Below are 15,809 nucleotides of genomic sequence, written 5' to 3'. Positions count from 1 at the left end.
ATGGATCACCGTGGCCAGGTAGGGCGCTAGTAGCTTGCCTGGCGCAGATGGAAAGTAGCTTGAGCTACTTTCCTGACCCATCCACACAGGGGGAACACTATTTGGAACCACAAAAGCCCCTCTTGAGACACTCGCCGAGGTCCCAAAGAGCAAGAGTGTGAGTACAATCTGCCGTGAGTTGTCTTTGATGGGAGAGGGAAGTATTTGTAGTTTGTTATTTTATTGGGGTTTTATCTGACAATGTTGTAATTCTCTCTTTAAGCCACTTGTAGCCGTGTAGAAAGGTGAGGTATTAACAAATAAATCTGAGTTATCAAAAGTTCAGGAACACCTGCATCCACCTACTTACCTTTATGTCCAAGACCAGCTCTGGCTGGCAAGGCCCTCTCAGTGCCCTCCTGGGCAAGTGGACCTGGGGGAATTAATGGATGTCACTAGTGCTGAGAACCAGCCAGAAGACCCTGGAATGGAAGCCAAACGAACGTCTGGCCATGGAGGCAGATTGGCTCAGAGCCTTCTGTGCTGCCTGCTGACTGAGGGACAGAGGTTCCTCTGTGTGGCTCAGAGGTTTCTTCCTTGGACAGCTGTGGTCTGCAGAATGGCTGCCTGGAGGTCAGCACATACATCTCCATGGTGCTCCCAGAGGCAGACATGCAGTCCTCCGTGGCGGTGGCATTTTGCTGCAGGCATCCTCAGGCTGCAGTCTTCCCTGCTTGCTTTTCTTCAGGGTCCTTCTCCCCCCCCCCCCCAAGGAGTGCACTACTTTGCTTTTCCCCACAAGAAGAGACCGCTATGCTCCCCCGACGAGGGGAGGGGAAATTTCTGTTCCCAGTGGCATAGGGCTGGGGCAGCCTGTGCTGCCGCCACCCCTCTGGGATTTTTGTTTAAAAGTAAAGTCATCACATGTTAACATTTTTCATATTAATAGAGTTTCCAGCGAGAGGCTTTCCAAGAAACGTGCTGGGCGTGAGGGCAGCATGGGGGGAGCCATTTGTCCCCCCTCATATCCAGGCACTCTTCCTTCCCTTTCAGGCCATCTGAAGCAGCTCTCCATTCTGAAGATCGACCAGAACCGGCTGGCGGAGCTGACAGAGGCCATTGGGCAGTGCGAAAATCTGTCAGAGCTCATTCTGACAGAGAACCTGCTGAGGGTGCGTGTGCTTGCAGAGGGACTTAGTTCCTTGGCGGGGGGTGGTCTGGGGCTGAAGGGATAGGGTGCTAGCCCTGCTGGCTGGCTGGCTGGCTGGCTGGCTTTGAACTCATGGCCCTCAGCCTGACCCCTCTCTCAGCAGCAGCTGCAGCAGCAGGTGTTTCCCTGGGGCAGGGCTGGGGCAGCCCTTCTGACCACTCCTCTTCCTCTCACACAGGCCCTGCCCAAGGCCCTGGGGAAGCTTGCTAAACTGACCAATCTGAACGTGGACCGCAATCGGCTGTTGGCTCTGCCCCCGGAGATAGGAGGGTGCAGCAGCCTGAATGTCCTCTCTCTCCGTGACAACCGCCTGGAGTTCCTGCCGCCTGAGCTGGCCAGCACCACTGAGCTGCATGTGCTGGACGTGGCGGGCAACAGGTGAGGGTCCGTGTGCTTGCTGGCTTCCAGAGGTTTAGATGGAATTTATTTTGAATTAATTTCATCCCATTGGTTCTGGTCTGTCCCTCTTGTAACAGAATGTTTTCAAACTCTGTGAATGAAGGTTTCTGGTCTGATTGTTTCAGAGATTCCATCTTGTATCTTGATAATAACTAGTTATATTCCAACCAGCAAATTTCCGTTCCTTCTTTATTCAAGACCTCTAAACTTTATATTTTATACAACCAGCTCTTTTCTGTTGAGGTTTGTCAAAATAAAGCCTCTATTGGTGATTTCAGCAGAGAGGAATGAGCTGATATCCTGCTTTTATATTTCTTCCATATCACTATTAGATTGAGGGCCCTTTGATTAAGATTCTGCTTCTCCTTGTCTTTGGCTTTGGCTGTAGGCCAAAGAAGATTATGAAAACCTTTGGACCAACTTGATTTTTCTAGGATCAGAACCTTAGAAGAGGGGGCCATGATCCAATCAGAAATCGCTGTTAAAACTGCTGCGTGCTGGTAGAGCTTTACATCGGGAACAGCTTGACTTCCTCTTAATATATTGTAGGATTTTAAAAGTAATTTTTGGTCTTTTGTTATTCCAGATATAAACTTATTGCTGTCTGTTTGCCACTTGTTTTAAATTTTAATTCCCACTGGCAAGACTTGAAATAGGAAATTAATTTTAGGTAAAACTGTCATCTTAATCCTGGTCATACGTGCCCACCAGGAAAAGTTCAAATTCGACCATCGTTGGAAATCCACTTGAATTTTTTCCCCATAATGTAGCATGGTTAGATTTATTTCTGAGCAGGGCTTTCCATGTGAGAATTTTGTTGAAATGATAAAAAGAAATTGTCGGGCCAGCTTTGTGTGATGATTGGCAGTTGGGGTCCACAACTGAGTAGCATGAAAACTCCTCACAAACAAAAGCAATAACTCAACTACATAAATATAAGAATTGAAAAATATCAACTAAAACCATCTGGCAGGAAGGAGGCATTATTGAGGGGGATGTCAGACAAAACAAACTGGTCTAGAAGGGGACAAATGTCCTTGGAGAAGGAATCCTAGAAGCTCGGGGGCTTCCCCTAACAGGCCCTTTCTAAGGTTGCCACCCAGGTCACTTCCAAAGATGGGGTCACCCGAAGCAGGACCCAGAAGAGGATGGCTTAGTGATCCGATAGCTTCCGTTGGGAACCCGTACTGGATGGGGCAGGAGTCTGCAGACACCCTTGGGATTCAGATACGGGGAATGGGCACAACAAAACGGCCACTGCTTACCCTCACCCAGAACTTACCCTTACAAATCCAAGTGCAGGGAAGTGAAGGGGTAGTTTAAAAAATGCACTGCCAAGGCAAAGCGAGAGAGATAATAAAACTGGCAGCAATTGCTGACAAAACCATCTTTATTTTAATGTGTTCAGCCATTTAGAAGTCACAGTAGGCAGGAGTCCCACTTGCTTCCCGTAAAGGGTTGGTGGGCACCAGGTAAGGTGGTGTTGGATTCTGAGGCACCCGTGGGCACCCTGTCTGGGGATGGCTGTGGTGATGGGTGTTTTTACCTCCTAACTGCCTGCTGTATTCTGATGTAGGTTGCAGTATCTGCCCTTTGCCCTGACCAGCCTCAGCCTGAAGGCGCTCTGGTTGACAGAGAACCAGTCACAACCAATGCTGAAGTTCCAGACAGAGGATGATGAGAAGACAGGAGAGAAAGTGCTCACCTGCTACCTCCTTCCCCAGCAGCCATCTCCCATCCTAGGTACGTGGGCACCTCTGCTGCCATGCTGGCCCCATGCTCTGAAGTGGGAAAAGATGACACCCCCGAGAGAGGAGGGGGCTTCTGCTTGCCCCCTCCCACACCCATCTTCTCCCCTGGCAGAGAACCTCCTGCAGAACAGCGTGGACGAGAGTTGGACAGACACCAACCTCAACCGGGTCAGCGTGATCCAGTTTGTGGACGAACCCAGAGCAGACGAGGAGGAGGAAGAGCTTGGGAGCGAGAAGAGGGTAATGGGGAGGACACTGGAAGGAGCCAGACACGCCATCCAGTCCAGCACCCCGCTCAGTGTAGAATCAGGCTGTCTGTATGCCAGACTGAAGGCAGGCTCTCTCGGCTCTTGGGTCCCACCGCAGGGTTGAATTGTTGGCCCTAGAGTATGGGGAGCATACATGATTGTGGGGGTGGGATGCTGAGCTCCCTTGACCCACAAATGTCTGTGGAAGAAATGTTGGGGCTGGTGGCCCACGCGCAGCAAGGCTTTGCCCTTGCCCTTCCTGCCTGGTGTGGGTGGGTGGAGCCCCCCCTGCAGGACCATGGCAGTGTGGTTGTCCTTTCGGCTTCCGGTGTTCAGCATCTCTATCCTCTTGTAGTGCAGAACTTTTTGTAGTGGTGAGGATGGATCTACTCCATTTTTCTGTTCACCGACTTCTTTTCTCAGGGCCTGCAGCGTCGTGCAACCCCCCACCCGAGTGAGCTGAAGTCCATGAAACAGGCGATTGAAGGGCGGCGCAGTGAGGCTTACACGGCCAGATTGGGCCTGGATCGGGACTCTTCTAACCCAGGGGTAAGAAGGGCGGTTGGAATCTGGCCCAAAGGTCTCTTGCGCTGTGCTGACACGGAAGCAGCCTGCTGTGCTTTGCGTTGCAGAATGGCCTGCTCAGGATATTTATGCCATGGATCTAATTTCTTTCTGTTGTAAATTGCTTTTGTCAGTCAATGGGTAAGAAAGCCAATGGGAAATATTTTCAATAAATCTTCCTGGGGAGGCAGATGGTGGCGTGTGACCCTTTCAGTTCCCTGGGCCTCAGAGCTAAGCCGTCAACCAGCCATCTTTTTGTCCTGTCCCCGGCCTCTACATTCCCACAAGACTGATTCTAGTAGGTTGTGCCGGAGGACTGTCCCCTTCCTCCATGGTACTGGCCGTGGCTCTGAGGGTCTGCAGAGCTCCATTTCGCGCTCCTTGCTGTTCTGGGATCTACAAGAAACAGCAGGGCAAGGTAGTCTAGGCAGCTGTTGGTTACAAAAGTCTCCCGATTCTTCCTCTTGCTTGAGTGACCTTTCGGGTAGCTCTTCACCATTTTTGTGCATCACACCCTGATGACTGGGAGAGGGAGGGATTTGGTTAAGCTTCTGCAGCCAAAGATCAAGGGGCTCATCTGCATGGGGTTCTGCCTGCCTGGATGAACCTAGGCAGATGGTGAGTGGGTGGGCAGGAAGGGATGTGCCAGGGCTCGTCTCCTGTGGCCCTTCCTGGCAGACCCAGGGAATAGCTGCTGGCCACTGTGGGATGGGAGGTGAATTCCCTTCAGGCCAGGCTGGATTCTGGTGATTTTTGGTGGTGGAGAATCACTTGGGCATGCAATTGGGGTAACTGTGGTTGTTTTTTAAATTTGTTTTCCTCCAATGTCAGGGAACCATCTCGCAGCAAGTTACAATAGAACATAAAACCCCAAATCATAAAAAACATAAGCCCCCCAAATGAAAAACACACAATTACTAAGAACCTGTTGGCAGCATAAAAACTCTTCTCTCCCCCCCCCCCCAATCCTCCCACATCCGATGCCTCAAAGGTGATTTCAGGTGCCTGTTCCAGATTAACTTACATATATGTGCATATAAAATCAGAATCATACAACCATAAGCCCCCTGCCACTATGGGATGGGCAAGACTTACCTTGGCAGGAATACATGTGAAAAGGATCTGCGGGTCTTAGTAGACCAGACACTCTCGGGTGCATTTCATCCGGCCCAGGGGATTTGAACTCATCCAGTGCAGCTAAATGCCTCTCAACAACCTCTCTGTCCATGTCAACCTGCCACCCAGACACTATCTTGTGGCTACTGCCATCTCTAGATGTGCCTAAACCCTTTGACCTGTGGGAAAAAACAGATGTAAAATAGGCACTGACCCTTTCTGCTTTCTCTGCATCCTCCTTTAGAGTTTGTCCATCTGCACCCAACAATGGGCCTATTGCCTCCTTTACTTTTACGTTTGCTCCTCACATACCTGAAAAATCTTTTCTTGTTACAAAGGGCTTCCCTGGCCAATCTTAGCTTACTCTCAGCTTTGGCCTTTGTGATGATTGATCTACAGTGCCTAGTAACCTGTAGGTACTCTTCTTTAGAGCCCTGTCCTTCCCTCCATTTCCTGAACATCTCCCTTTTCTTTCTTATTTCCTCTTGAAGTTCTCTGTTCATCCAAATAGGCTTCTTAGATCTCCTGCAGTGTTTTCATCTTTCTGGGATAGTCATTGATTGAGCATGCAATAGCTCTTGTTTGAGTAGCGCCCACCCTTCACATGCTCCCTTCCCTTCCAGCATTCTCATCCATGGTATGACACTCATCATGTCTCTGAGTTTATTAAAGTTTGCCCTACGAAAATCCAACATCCGCGTCTGGCTACAAGCTTCCTTGCCTCCCCATCTCAAAAGGAATTCTATGAGGACATGGTCACTTCCCCCTAGGGTCCCCGCCTCCATCTCCTCATCCACTAACTCTTGCCTGTTGGTCAGTATTAAGTCCAGTATGGCTGAACCTCTTGTGGGTTCGTCTACCATTTGATAAATGAAATTGTCAGCCAGGCAAGTTTCATGACTGAGGACGCTTTGCAGAGTTTGTTTCCCAGCACACATCTGGGAAATTGAAGTCACCCATGATAACAAGGTCCTGCCGCTTGGATATTTTCTCAAGCTGCTCACAAAGTGCAGCATCCACACCCTCTCGTTGGTCAGGCAGTCAGTAGCAGGCACCAACCACCACACTGTTTGTTTTCCCCTCACTTATTTTCACCCAGATGCTTTCCACTGTAGATATGCTCTCCTTCACTAGAATTTCCTGACAGATAAGCCCTCTCCTCACATACAGTGCCACTCCTCCACCTCTTCGATCTATTCTGTTTTTTCTGAACAGTTAATATCCATCCACCATTACATTCCAGTCATGAGAATCATTCCACCAAGTTTCTGTGATGCCTACTAGATCATACCTTTCCATCAGCATGAGAAGTTCCAGCTCTTCCTTCTTATTGTCCATGCTTCGGGCGTTAGTATAAATCCTTTTACTTTTGGTTCCCTATGAGCTGGTCTTCCTGGTTGGGCTGCTCCCGATCAGTCTCCTTCCTTACACTCCGTATGTTGAACGTCTCCTTCCCCTATCATATCCTATCTGATGTTAAAAATAGAGTAGGCATCTTACTTAAGCTTACCTGGCAAATCACATGGGCCAAGATGGCTGCTCTACTGTTCTCAGATCAGAGCAATTTCCTGCTTTGATGGTCAGCCCCCCCGATTCAAGGGGCTTAAAATCACCTGTGTCCCACCCACTCCAGAGGCATTCTGGGAGAAATTCTACATTCTGATTCTAGGAAGGGAAGAGACTAGGAGAATCCCTCTGTTTCCTGGCTAGGCTTATAGGAAAAAATACTGCTTTGTATTGACATTGCCTCGTAAAGGGGGTGGGGGGGATTTCACCACACGAATATGGATGTCGCTGCCCGAACCTGCCGCTCTCCTGGGACCTCGGCTCCTTACCATGTAGAGAGAGAAGCAAGTTGTGCGTGTGAGGCCAGGCACAACTTCCTGTTGACTTGCCGTTTGCTTCCTATAGGACAAAAGGCTGAGTGCCGTATCCATCCAAAGTGAGGAGTCACAAGTCTCCAGCAGCACGATCTCAGCCAGCTGCCAGGAGGAACCTGGGAGGAATGTGCAGCGGACAGCAGGGTCAGAAGAGGTGTCGAGTGCTGGGGGTGAGGAAGAGGCGGTGGCAGGGGCAGGGGCAGGAGAGAAGGTCCAGCCACTGCAGGAAGAGGCAGGCAGAGAAGCGGAGGAGGCCACCGGAAATCCAGAGGAAGAGCTTGAAGTGGAGTACAATGAGGTAGGAGCCTGGGAGGAGTCATCTGCCTTCTGCCGTGTGCTTAGAAACTGCCCTACTTCCATGACCGTCCACTAGTCAGCTGCTGTGGAGCTGGACTTCAGCCTTGTCCCTCTCTGGAAAACTCAAGGAGACAGCAGTGGCACCTGCTGCACCAGCTGCTGAGGAATGTGTCAGAAGTGTGTCAGGCTGGAGAAGGACAGATTGTGAGCCAGGGCATGAGGAGGCTATGGGAAAGAGGCTGCCCTGTTCGGGAACAGGAGCTCTTTCTGCTCAGACTGGAGGGGGAGGGAGCAAGCAAGCCCCACCAGGCAGCCTGGAGCTGCTAAGAATAGGTGCCTTTTGGGTTGGAGGTGGGCCTTTGAGTGACAGTGCAGGGGCTAAAGCCAAAGATCCAAGGCACTTGGGTAAGGAGTGCTGGCTCTGAAGGCCATAAGGGCCGGGCGATCTCTGGGAGGCTATGCGTAGGGTTCTCAGCATGAGGAAGGTGGAACATAGCCTCCTGGAGCATTTTGAAGAGCTTTGCATGATCCAGGATGTGACTCACCACATGGAGCTCATTTAAGAGGATGCACTGTTCAGCTGTGGGTGGGTGGTTGGGGCGCTGTTTGGCTGTGGGTGGGTGGCTGGAGCGCTGTTCGGCTGTGGGTGGGTGGCTGGGGCGCTGTTCGGCTGTGGGTGGGTGGCTGGGGCGCTGTTTGGCTGTGGGTGGGTGGCTGGAGTGCTGTTCGGCTGTGGGTGGGTGGCTGGGGCGCTGTTCGGCTGTGGGTGGGTGGCTGGGGCGCTGTTCGGCTGTGTACAAGTAGTTTGAACAGGGAGTCCATGAGGACTTTGCAGGTCACATTCATTTCAGCCCTGCCCCCCCCCCCACCACCACCCAGCCACAGGACCTCCGTCTTGGAGGGGTTGAGTTTCAGGCTCAAGGCATCCAGCCGCAGCTTCCAAACATCTGGCAGATGGTTCCAGGGGAGAGTCCATGCGGCCGTCCATCAGGAGATGCAGCTGGGTGTCATCCGCATACTGATGACAACCCAAGCTGTAGCTGCATGGCTGTGGATGCAAACATTTTTCTTCCTGACTCACAAAATCCCGTGTGTTTGTTTCAACGGTGCCACTGGACAAAAGACTCATGGAGTTCAAAGGGGCCATCCAGGCCATCTAGTCCCACCCCTGCTCTGTGCAGGATCAGCCTAAGGCATCCCGGGTAAGTATCTGTCCAGCGGCTGCTTGAAGACGGCCAGTGAGGGGGAGCTCCCCACCTCCTTAGGCAGCCCATTCCATGGCTTGAACTAGAATCCTAGAGTGGGAAGGGGCCATGAAGGCCATCCAGTCCCACCCCCTGCTCAGTGCAGGATCAGCCTCCAGCATCCAGGAGAAGGATCTGTCCAGCCGCTGCTTGAAGATGGCCAGTGAGGGGGAGCTCCCCACCTCCTGAGGCAGCCCCTTCCACTGCTGAACTAGACTCCTAGAATCCTAGAGTGGGAAGGGGCCATGCAGGCCATCTAGTCTACCCCCTGCTCAGTGCAGGATCAGCCTCAAGCATCCAAGATAAGCCCATTGCACTGCTGAACTATTCTATGATTTTTTTTTGTCCTGTTATCTAGCTGGTACCATTTTTATGTAGTCTAAAGTCATTACTACAAGCTCAGTACCTAGCTGACATGGGGATCCAAGGCCCAGCCTTGCATGGCTGCAGAGTGGCATTCCTGTCTTACAAGCAGATCCTGTTAGTATTTGTGATATGCCACATGGAATCGTCAGAGACACTGTGGTCACTGTGACTACCCTTAAACAAAGTGGGGGGATGAGCTATGTTTGCTGTCTGGTGTTCCTCTTCTGTCCCCAGATTCCTAAATACTATCCCAAACTTTGGTATAGGCCATAACAAGAATGATAAGAAACAATATAAAAGGGATTACATAGCCCTTCTGGAGGTTCAGTGTGGACTTACTGTGTGGGCTCCCTTGCGGTGTCTCTGCGGGAGTTTCCTCTTGCTTGAAAAAAACTGTCCTTCGGTATCCCCAGAGAGGCAGAGGATCTCCCTGTGCCCTGGTGTACGGATGTCTTGCATGCCTGTCAGGTGGGGAGCAGTGGGGCCTGCAGTAGAAGAAGGTGACTGAAGTTGAGTAGCACCTTGCAGACCAGCACCATTTCCAGGGCTGAAGTCCCCATTCCCCACCCCACCCCCCTTTACCCTGGAAAACTTACTGGCTTTTAAGTGACTTTGGATGTTCCTTTTGTCTTTAGCCCCCTGCTATTGTTCTGCAGCTGCAGTTTGGGACTTCGGTGTGCAGAAGGCAGAGGTGCTTTCTGGGGATGGGGGTGTTCAGGAGCTGGCAGGCAGGGGGCTGTCAGTCTGTCCGTCCTGAAAACTCCCTTCCTTGCAGCCATCGGTGCATTTTGCCGAAGACACCCTGGTCCACAGCGAGGAGGATGAGGAAGAGGAGCGTCGGTTCCCAGCAGGGAAGCAGCGCTTGATCCGCAAGGATACTCCCCACTACAAGAAGCACTTCCGGATCGCTCAGCTGCCTCAGCCTGAAGCGGTGGTGGCCCTCTTGCAAGGACTGAGTGCGGATGGGGCCCACCCAGCCGCGGAGGAGGAGCCACGCAACAACGGGTGGGAGGAGGAGGAGGAGGAGGAGCAGGAGGAGCCCAAAGAGGAGGCCCCAGCTGCCCCGCCCTCTGTCAAGGTAGGGAGCTCTGAGGTGGGATGTGGGACTGAGGAGCCGTGCTGCTTTGCTGCTGCTGCTGCTGCTGCTGCTACCCAGGGCCGTCCCCCCTCTGCCAGTGGCTCAGTTCCCCCTTTCCTGTGACTCTTCTCTGCTCCCTCCCTCCAGGCTAATGGGTATTTTCCTGCAGGCTACTGGCCTGCCTGCCTGCCTGCCTACCTTCCTGCTTGCTTTCTGGGCTCAGCCATGCTGGTGTGAATGGGCAGGCCATAGGATGCGCACCTCTGTCCAGGCAGCTAGAGCCACCTGTCTGGCCAGGCAAGGGAGTCCTGCAGGCTCAGTGGGCCTGGCCAGGCACACAAGGGGGGCCCTGAGTTTGCTGGTGTGCTGGGAGGAGCCAGGAGGCGTTCCTTCCCTCCTGAAGGACTCTTGGGAAAAAGCCCCCTGGCTCTGAGCCAAAGAGTGGGCACAGCTTGGGAGAAAACCTGGAGCTGCAGAGTGAGAGGGTGTAGCAAGTCAGCTCCCCGCCCCCCGGTGTCCATTCTCAATGTCAAGATACCTGTGGGCAGGAGGAAGCCTTCTGCCTGCTGGCCCTTGAGAGCAGCAGGTGCCGTTTCATGAGGTTCCCATGTGAGGAGAGCTTGATGCAGCCCATCTGCCATGGAAATGGTGTGGCCTTCTGAATCCCCCCCTCCCTGCAGCTCGCTGGCAAGCAGTGTTCCTTCCATGGGCAGTGGTGGAAGGCGGGACATGAGTCTGGCCCGAGGCCAGTCTGTTCTAGAGCTTCCAGGCCTTGGCTTGTGCAGCAAGAACCGAGGGAGGAGAGGGGGGAAAGAGGACACCTTCAGAGCCTGTTCACCACCTCAATGGCGAGCCCCCCCCTCCCTTTCTCTGACGTGGGCACTCGTTGGTGTTAGGGGCAGGGCCTGTCTGTCCGTCTGTCCATCTGTCTCTGGTGGCAGTCTGGTCCTTCTCCACTAATCCGCATGCCTCTCTCTGCTGGTTCCTGTCCTAACAGGGGGTGTCGTTTGATCAAGCCAATAATCTGCTGATTGAACCTGCTCGCATTGAGGAGGAAGAGGTCTGTACGACTCCCAGCAACATCCCCCCTGCCCCGTCTTCTCTTTTTCTCCCCACCCCCCCCTGCGTCACTTTCCTCTCTGGGACCCCACTGGCAGGGGCTGCTGGCCCTGCTCTGTCGCCTGTCGGTGCCTGAGCTGAGCTGGGCCAGGGGGCTAATTCAGCTTGGGCCTGCATGGCAGGAGTGGTGGTCAGAGTTTCGTGATGAGAAACAAGAGACGTTTGGTGTCGTAGGAGTTGAAACTGGAACCTGTTTCTTGTTTCTGAGACCCCCTACATGTATTCCACTTTCAAAACAGAGTATCTGAGCAGATGAGGAAAATCTGAATTTCATCAATCAGATATCAAAGCAAATAAGAAGCGGCCTCCAAAAACTCCTTCCCAAGTACAGCACAGAGGCTGTTTGTACCGTTAGATGGAATTAAGGGCCATGACGCAAAAGTACATGAATTTTATTTAGTTATTTTTAATATTTATATACTGCCCTCCCCTGAGGCTCAGGGTGGTTTGCATGGAACTGGAGAAAAACAGTACAAATAACATGATGAAAAATAGCAATACGGTCATAACAGAAGAACAATAAAATAATGAAACAAACATGGTGAGAACATCCGTTTCACTGTAACACACTGACTGTCCCGTGGGATGGACGTGTCGGTTGTGGTTTCCATGGGAGGGGGCTCAGGGGCCAATGGGAAGTGATTGAATTCAGGTTGACCTCATGCCTGGCAGAACAGCTCCCTTTGGCAGGCCCTGCAGAACTGTTTTAGCAGCTCATGTTTTATGACTGGCCGTTCGAGTGCCACGGTCTGCCCGATTCCCACAGCAGCAGGGCTGGGCCAAGAAGAAGAGGGGAGCTGGTGCCTGTTTCATGGGTGGGATGGCAGAAGTGCTTGCTCCGAGTCCCTGGTTCCAGTCTGGACGTCACACCGGGCAACCTCGTGGAGTCGGATGCTTCCAACCATTAACGGGACTTTGCCTCCAGCTCTCCTTGCTTAGAGCTGGAAAACGGGACCGATCTAGTGTCTGACCCTCAGTTCTGTCCACTCTTCCTCTCCTCTTTGAAGGCTTTTGCAATGCCAGAGGATGGGAAGTTTGTTACAGAGCGTGGGGAAAAGGCAATGGGTTGATGGCTCCCTCCACAATAAATTGTGGTTGCTCTGAAAATGCCTAGGTCAGAAGGGAGCCCCCCTCCCCCAGTGATGGAGGTGACCCAGGTACTCTCCCCTTCTTTGTGGGGCTGTTGTGGTCCTGCCACCAGATCCTCGCAGGAGGGCATGCTTGGGGTGGGGTGAAACAGAGCTGGGAACCAGGTAGCCCTTGGGCCCAATCTGTGTTCTCGGTGAGAAGGTGCTTGGGCAGAAGAACTAGGCGTTTGTCCCAGCCGTGTCCTTGGCTGTCTCAAGGACACTTTGGTATGGGAACCCATCTACAAAAGGGTGATCCCACTGCCTGAATGTTGCCACTTTCCTGCCTGCAGGCCTGAGGGGGTCCTGTAGCAAGAGCCCCATGGGGGAGGAGAGGGGGGTGTTTACCCGTGCTCCCAATGACCCTTTCTGCTGCACCCAGCACTCCTTGTTCAGCCAGGGTGGCCTCCGCTTGACCTTGGTCTCCTCTTCTGAGAGCTGATTGGCAGCTGTGGGCAGCTGCTTAGAGTGCGGCCCAGAAGCGCCTCTGAGCTCCTCTTGTTGTGGTGTGGTGGAGTGTGCCTTGCCATGCCTTGCCCGGGGGGGGGGGGGGGGGCTTAATAAAGGACTCTCTGCCGGGTTGTGGCTGCAGAGGATGTCACCCCCTGGCCAGGTTGCCAGGAGGAAGACGCCTTTCTCCCACTTGTTGCCCACGCTTTCCTTGCTGCCTCCTGCTTCCTCAGGGCCTTGCCATGTCTGCTTCCCAGGCTGTGGCCTCCTGGGAGAGCAGCCCCCTGCCCTTATGCAAGAATCCTAGAATCACAGAGTTGGAAGGGTCCTCCTGGGTCATCTAGTCCAACCCCCTGCACTATGCAGGACACTCAGAACCCTCTCGGTCATCCACTGTAACCTGCCACCCCCTTGAGCCTTCACATAACCAGCCTCTCCGTCAGATGGCTGTCCAGCCTCTGCTTAAAAATCTCCAAGATGGAGAACCCACCACCTCCCGAGGAAGCCTGTTCCACTGGAGCCCAGTGCTGTGCTGGAGGTGGGCACAAGGGAGTGAGGAGAGACAAGGAGCACCTCTGGGGAGAAAGAGGGTGGCCCTCTAGAAAGCCTGCCTCACAGCCATGCGAGGACCCAGACAGGGAGGATCCATTGGGAATGCTCTGGAGACCAGGGCTTCTTGCCATGTGCTGGGTTGGGAGATCAATCCCAGGGCTGGAGCAGAGGATTGTGCAGAGTCCTCCTTGGCTGGTCCTCTTTGGCTGGTTGACGTTCAGATCTCATCCCTGCCGTTCAGCAGTTGGACGTGCCTGTTGGAGGGGGAGGGGAAAGGGCCTAGACCCCTACTGAGGGGGCTGGAGGCCTGGTGGGAGCGTCGATGCCAGTGACACTCGCAGTGGCCGTGTGCTGACCAGGCTGCAGGGTGTGGGTGTTACTCCCAGGCACTGGTCCCACCCCTTTTATGTTAGATGGGAGAGGCCTGCCCCATGTCTGCTCCCCCCCAGGGAGCCCTGGGGGAGGCCTGCCCCATGTCAAAGACAGCTTGCTTGGCTCCAGCCATAATCTCTTGCCCTTTTGCTTCCAGCTGACGCTGACCATTGTGCGGCAGACGGGGGGGCTGGGCATCAGCATCGCAGGGGGCAAAGGCTCCACCCCCTACAAGGGAGATGATGAGGTAACAGCTGGAGGTGGGCGGCACTTGGGCCTGGAACTGGACGCAAGGGAAGGGCCAGACCTCTCCACTGCTTTGCTCTCTTTGCAGGGTGTCTTTATTTCTCGAGTGTCAGAGGAAGGCCCAGCTGCGCAGGCGGGGGTGCGAGTGGGAGACAAGCTCCTGGAGGTGAGGCAGCCTGGTAGCCAGAGGGCGGCAGGAGGGGTGGTGGGACCCTCCATCCTGGCCTTCTCCGGTGCTTCCCTTCTGGCTTGGAGGAGGGGTCCCTCCTTTGAGCAGCAGACTGAACAGTGGTCCTGGTTCCCCAGGAGCTGTAGGCTGAGTGGAAAGGGCTGTGCCCCCCCCCCATTCCCAGCCCTTCTACTGCTGCTTCTCTGTGCTGCTGTGCCTTTGGCTCTCCCATTCCTGACCCCTTCTCTTCCCCAGGTGCCCTTTGCTGCATCCCCCTGTCCTTCTGCCCGGCCATCCTTGGGGTGGGGGGGCAGTGCCCTGGGCCAGGCCCCTCTTCTTTTGCACCCCCATGCCCCCCACGGGGGAGGTCACGAGGCCCTTGCTTTCTGGGCAGGGGCTGCCCTGGTTTGCTGGGCAGCTGCTGCTGTTGCTTCTGGAAGCCTGCAGAGAGCAGGTGGTCCTTTCCTGCTCCTAGGGGCCAGTCCGGTGCTTGTGGGCCACAGAAATCTTCAGGTGGTAGCCTGAGGGTGTCTCCTGCCCAGGTGAACGGCGTCTCGCTGCAGTGTGCTGAGCATCATGTAGCTGTGGAGGCATTGCGTGGATCGGGCCATGCCGTCTCCATGACTGTGCTGAGGGAGCGAATGGTGGAGCCCGAGAACGCCATCACAGTGGCGCCCCTGCGGCCCGAAGATGACTCCAGCCCGCGGGAACGGCGAGGGGTGGGGAGCCTTCCCTTTCCAGAGCGGCCCGGAGGGGGAGCGGCCCCCGCGGAGCGCCTCTCCGCCTGCCTGATGCGGAACGAGCGGGGTCTCGGGTTCAGCATTGCAGGGGGCAAGGGCTCCACGCCCTACCGGCCAGGGGACACGGTGAGCAGCGGCCAGGGCAGCTTCGTCAGCTGGGCCTTGCAGGAGGGGGGGGGGGGCTCCTGGCACAAGCAGCTGGCGGGCGACATTCGATCCCTGCCTGGCCGCTTATTCTGGGCTCTGTGCTGACCCTGCGGGGGAGCGTCCGAGGGGCACTGGCTTGGGGAAGGACGCCTCTGCAGCAGAAGATGGGGGGGGGGGGGCTGGGAGCATTTTCAGAGTGTAGGAGCCTGACTTGCCTCATTTTCCCAGGGGATTTTTATTTCACGGATTGCCGAAGGAGGTGCAGCCCATCGAGATGGCACCCTGCGCATTGGAGACAGGGTGCTCTTGGTGAGTGGAGCTGCTGGGGGTGGGGGGAAGACCTTTGCTTGAGGGCCCTGGGGACTGGCTGCCCAGGGTGGCTGCCTACCACAAGGCCCTCGGTGGTCCCGACCTGTTTGTTCACCCCGACCCTGGAGCTTCCCTGGACTGGGGGTGGGGGTGGGGGTGGGGGGCATTGCTTCTCATCTCTGACACGCCCCTTCGCCCACCCCACGGTCCTCTCCCTGCCCTTCTGGGCTAGGAGGCTTTTTCGCTTGCTTGCTGCCAGCCTGGGGGGCTGCGCTGGTGAGGGGAGGACAGCTGAGGGGGCTTGTCACGGGTGGCTCTGGCCCTCTGTGGGGCGGGGACACTCTAGGGTGGGGGACCAAGGGTGGGGGACTGTCCCACTTTGCCCCGCTCCCTCCTGTGCTTTTGAGGCCTGAGCTGGTACTGGCAGTGTGGGGGGGGGGGGGCAA

At 54.6% G+C, this 15,809-nt stretch overlaps 1 protein-coding gene across 16 annotated transcripts in view; it reads left to right on the top strand.

Moving 5' to 3' along the window:
- The window catches only part of SCRIB (scribble planar cell polarity protein), an 80,506-nt gene that overhangs the window by 31,466 nt on the left and 33,231 nt on the right, over positions 1-15,809 (top strand). For 14 of the 16 annotated variants that reach the window (XM_077351252.1, XM_077351246.1, XM_077351245.1 and 11 more), the window contains 12 exons: positions 1,033-1,151; positions 1,368-1,567; positions 3,165-3,331; positions 3,452-3,579; positions 4,011-4,136; positions 7,179-7,445; positions 9,830-10,132; positions 11,130-11,192; positions 13,910-13,999; positions 14,087-14,164; positions 14,710-15,033; positions 15,283-15,363. In XM_077351252.1, coding sequence (XP_077207367.1) covers positions 1,033-1,151; positions 1,368-1,567; positions 3,165-3,331; positions 3,452-3,579; positions 4,011-4,136; positions 7,179-7,445; positions 9,830-10,132; positions 11,130-11,192; positions 13,910-13,999; positions 14,087-14,164; positions 14,710-15,033; positions 15,283-15,363 — 1,946 coding nt within the window. The remainder of the gene's footprint in view (positions 1-1,032; positions 1,152-1,367; positions 1,568-3,164; positions 3,332-3,451; positions 3,580-4,010; positions 4,137-7,178; positions 7,446-9,829; positions 10,133-11,129; positions 11,193-13,909; positions 14,000-14,086; positions 14,165-14,709; positions 15,034-15,282; positions 15,364-15,809) is intronic. The other 2 variants (XM_077351247.1, XM_077351250.1) reach the window with 2 other exon arrangements.

Source organism: Paroedura picta, chromosome 9, assembly GCF_049243985.1.
Source record: "Paroedura picta isolate Pp20150507F chromosome 9, Ppicta_v3.0, whole genome shotgun sequence".
In the NCBI taxonomy this organism is placed as follows: Eukaryota; Metazoa; Chordata; class Lepidosauria; order Squamata; family Gekkonidae; genus Paroedura; species Paroedura picta.
The sequence above is the reverse complement of the archived record's forward strand: the minus strand, read 5'-3'. Positions and strand labels throughout refer to the sequence as shown.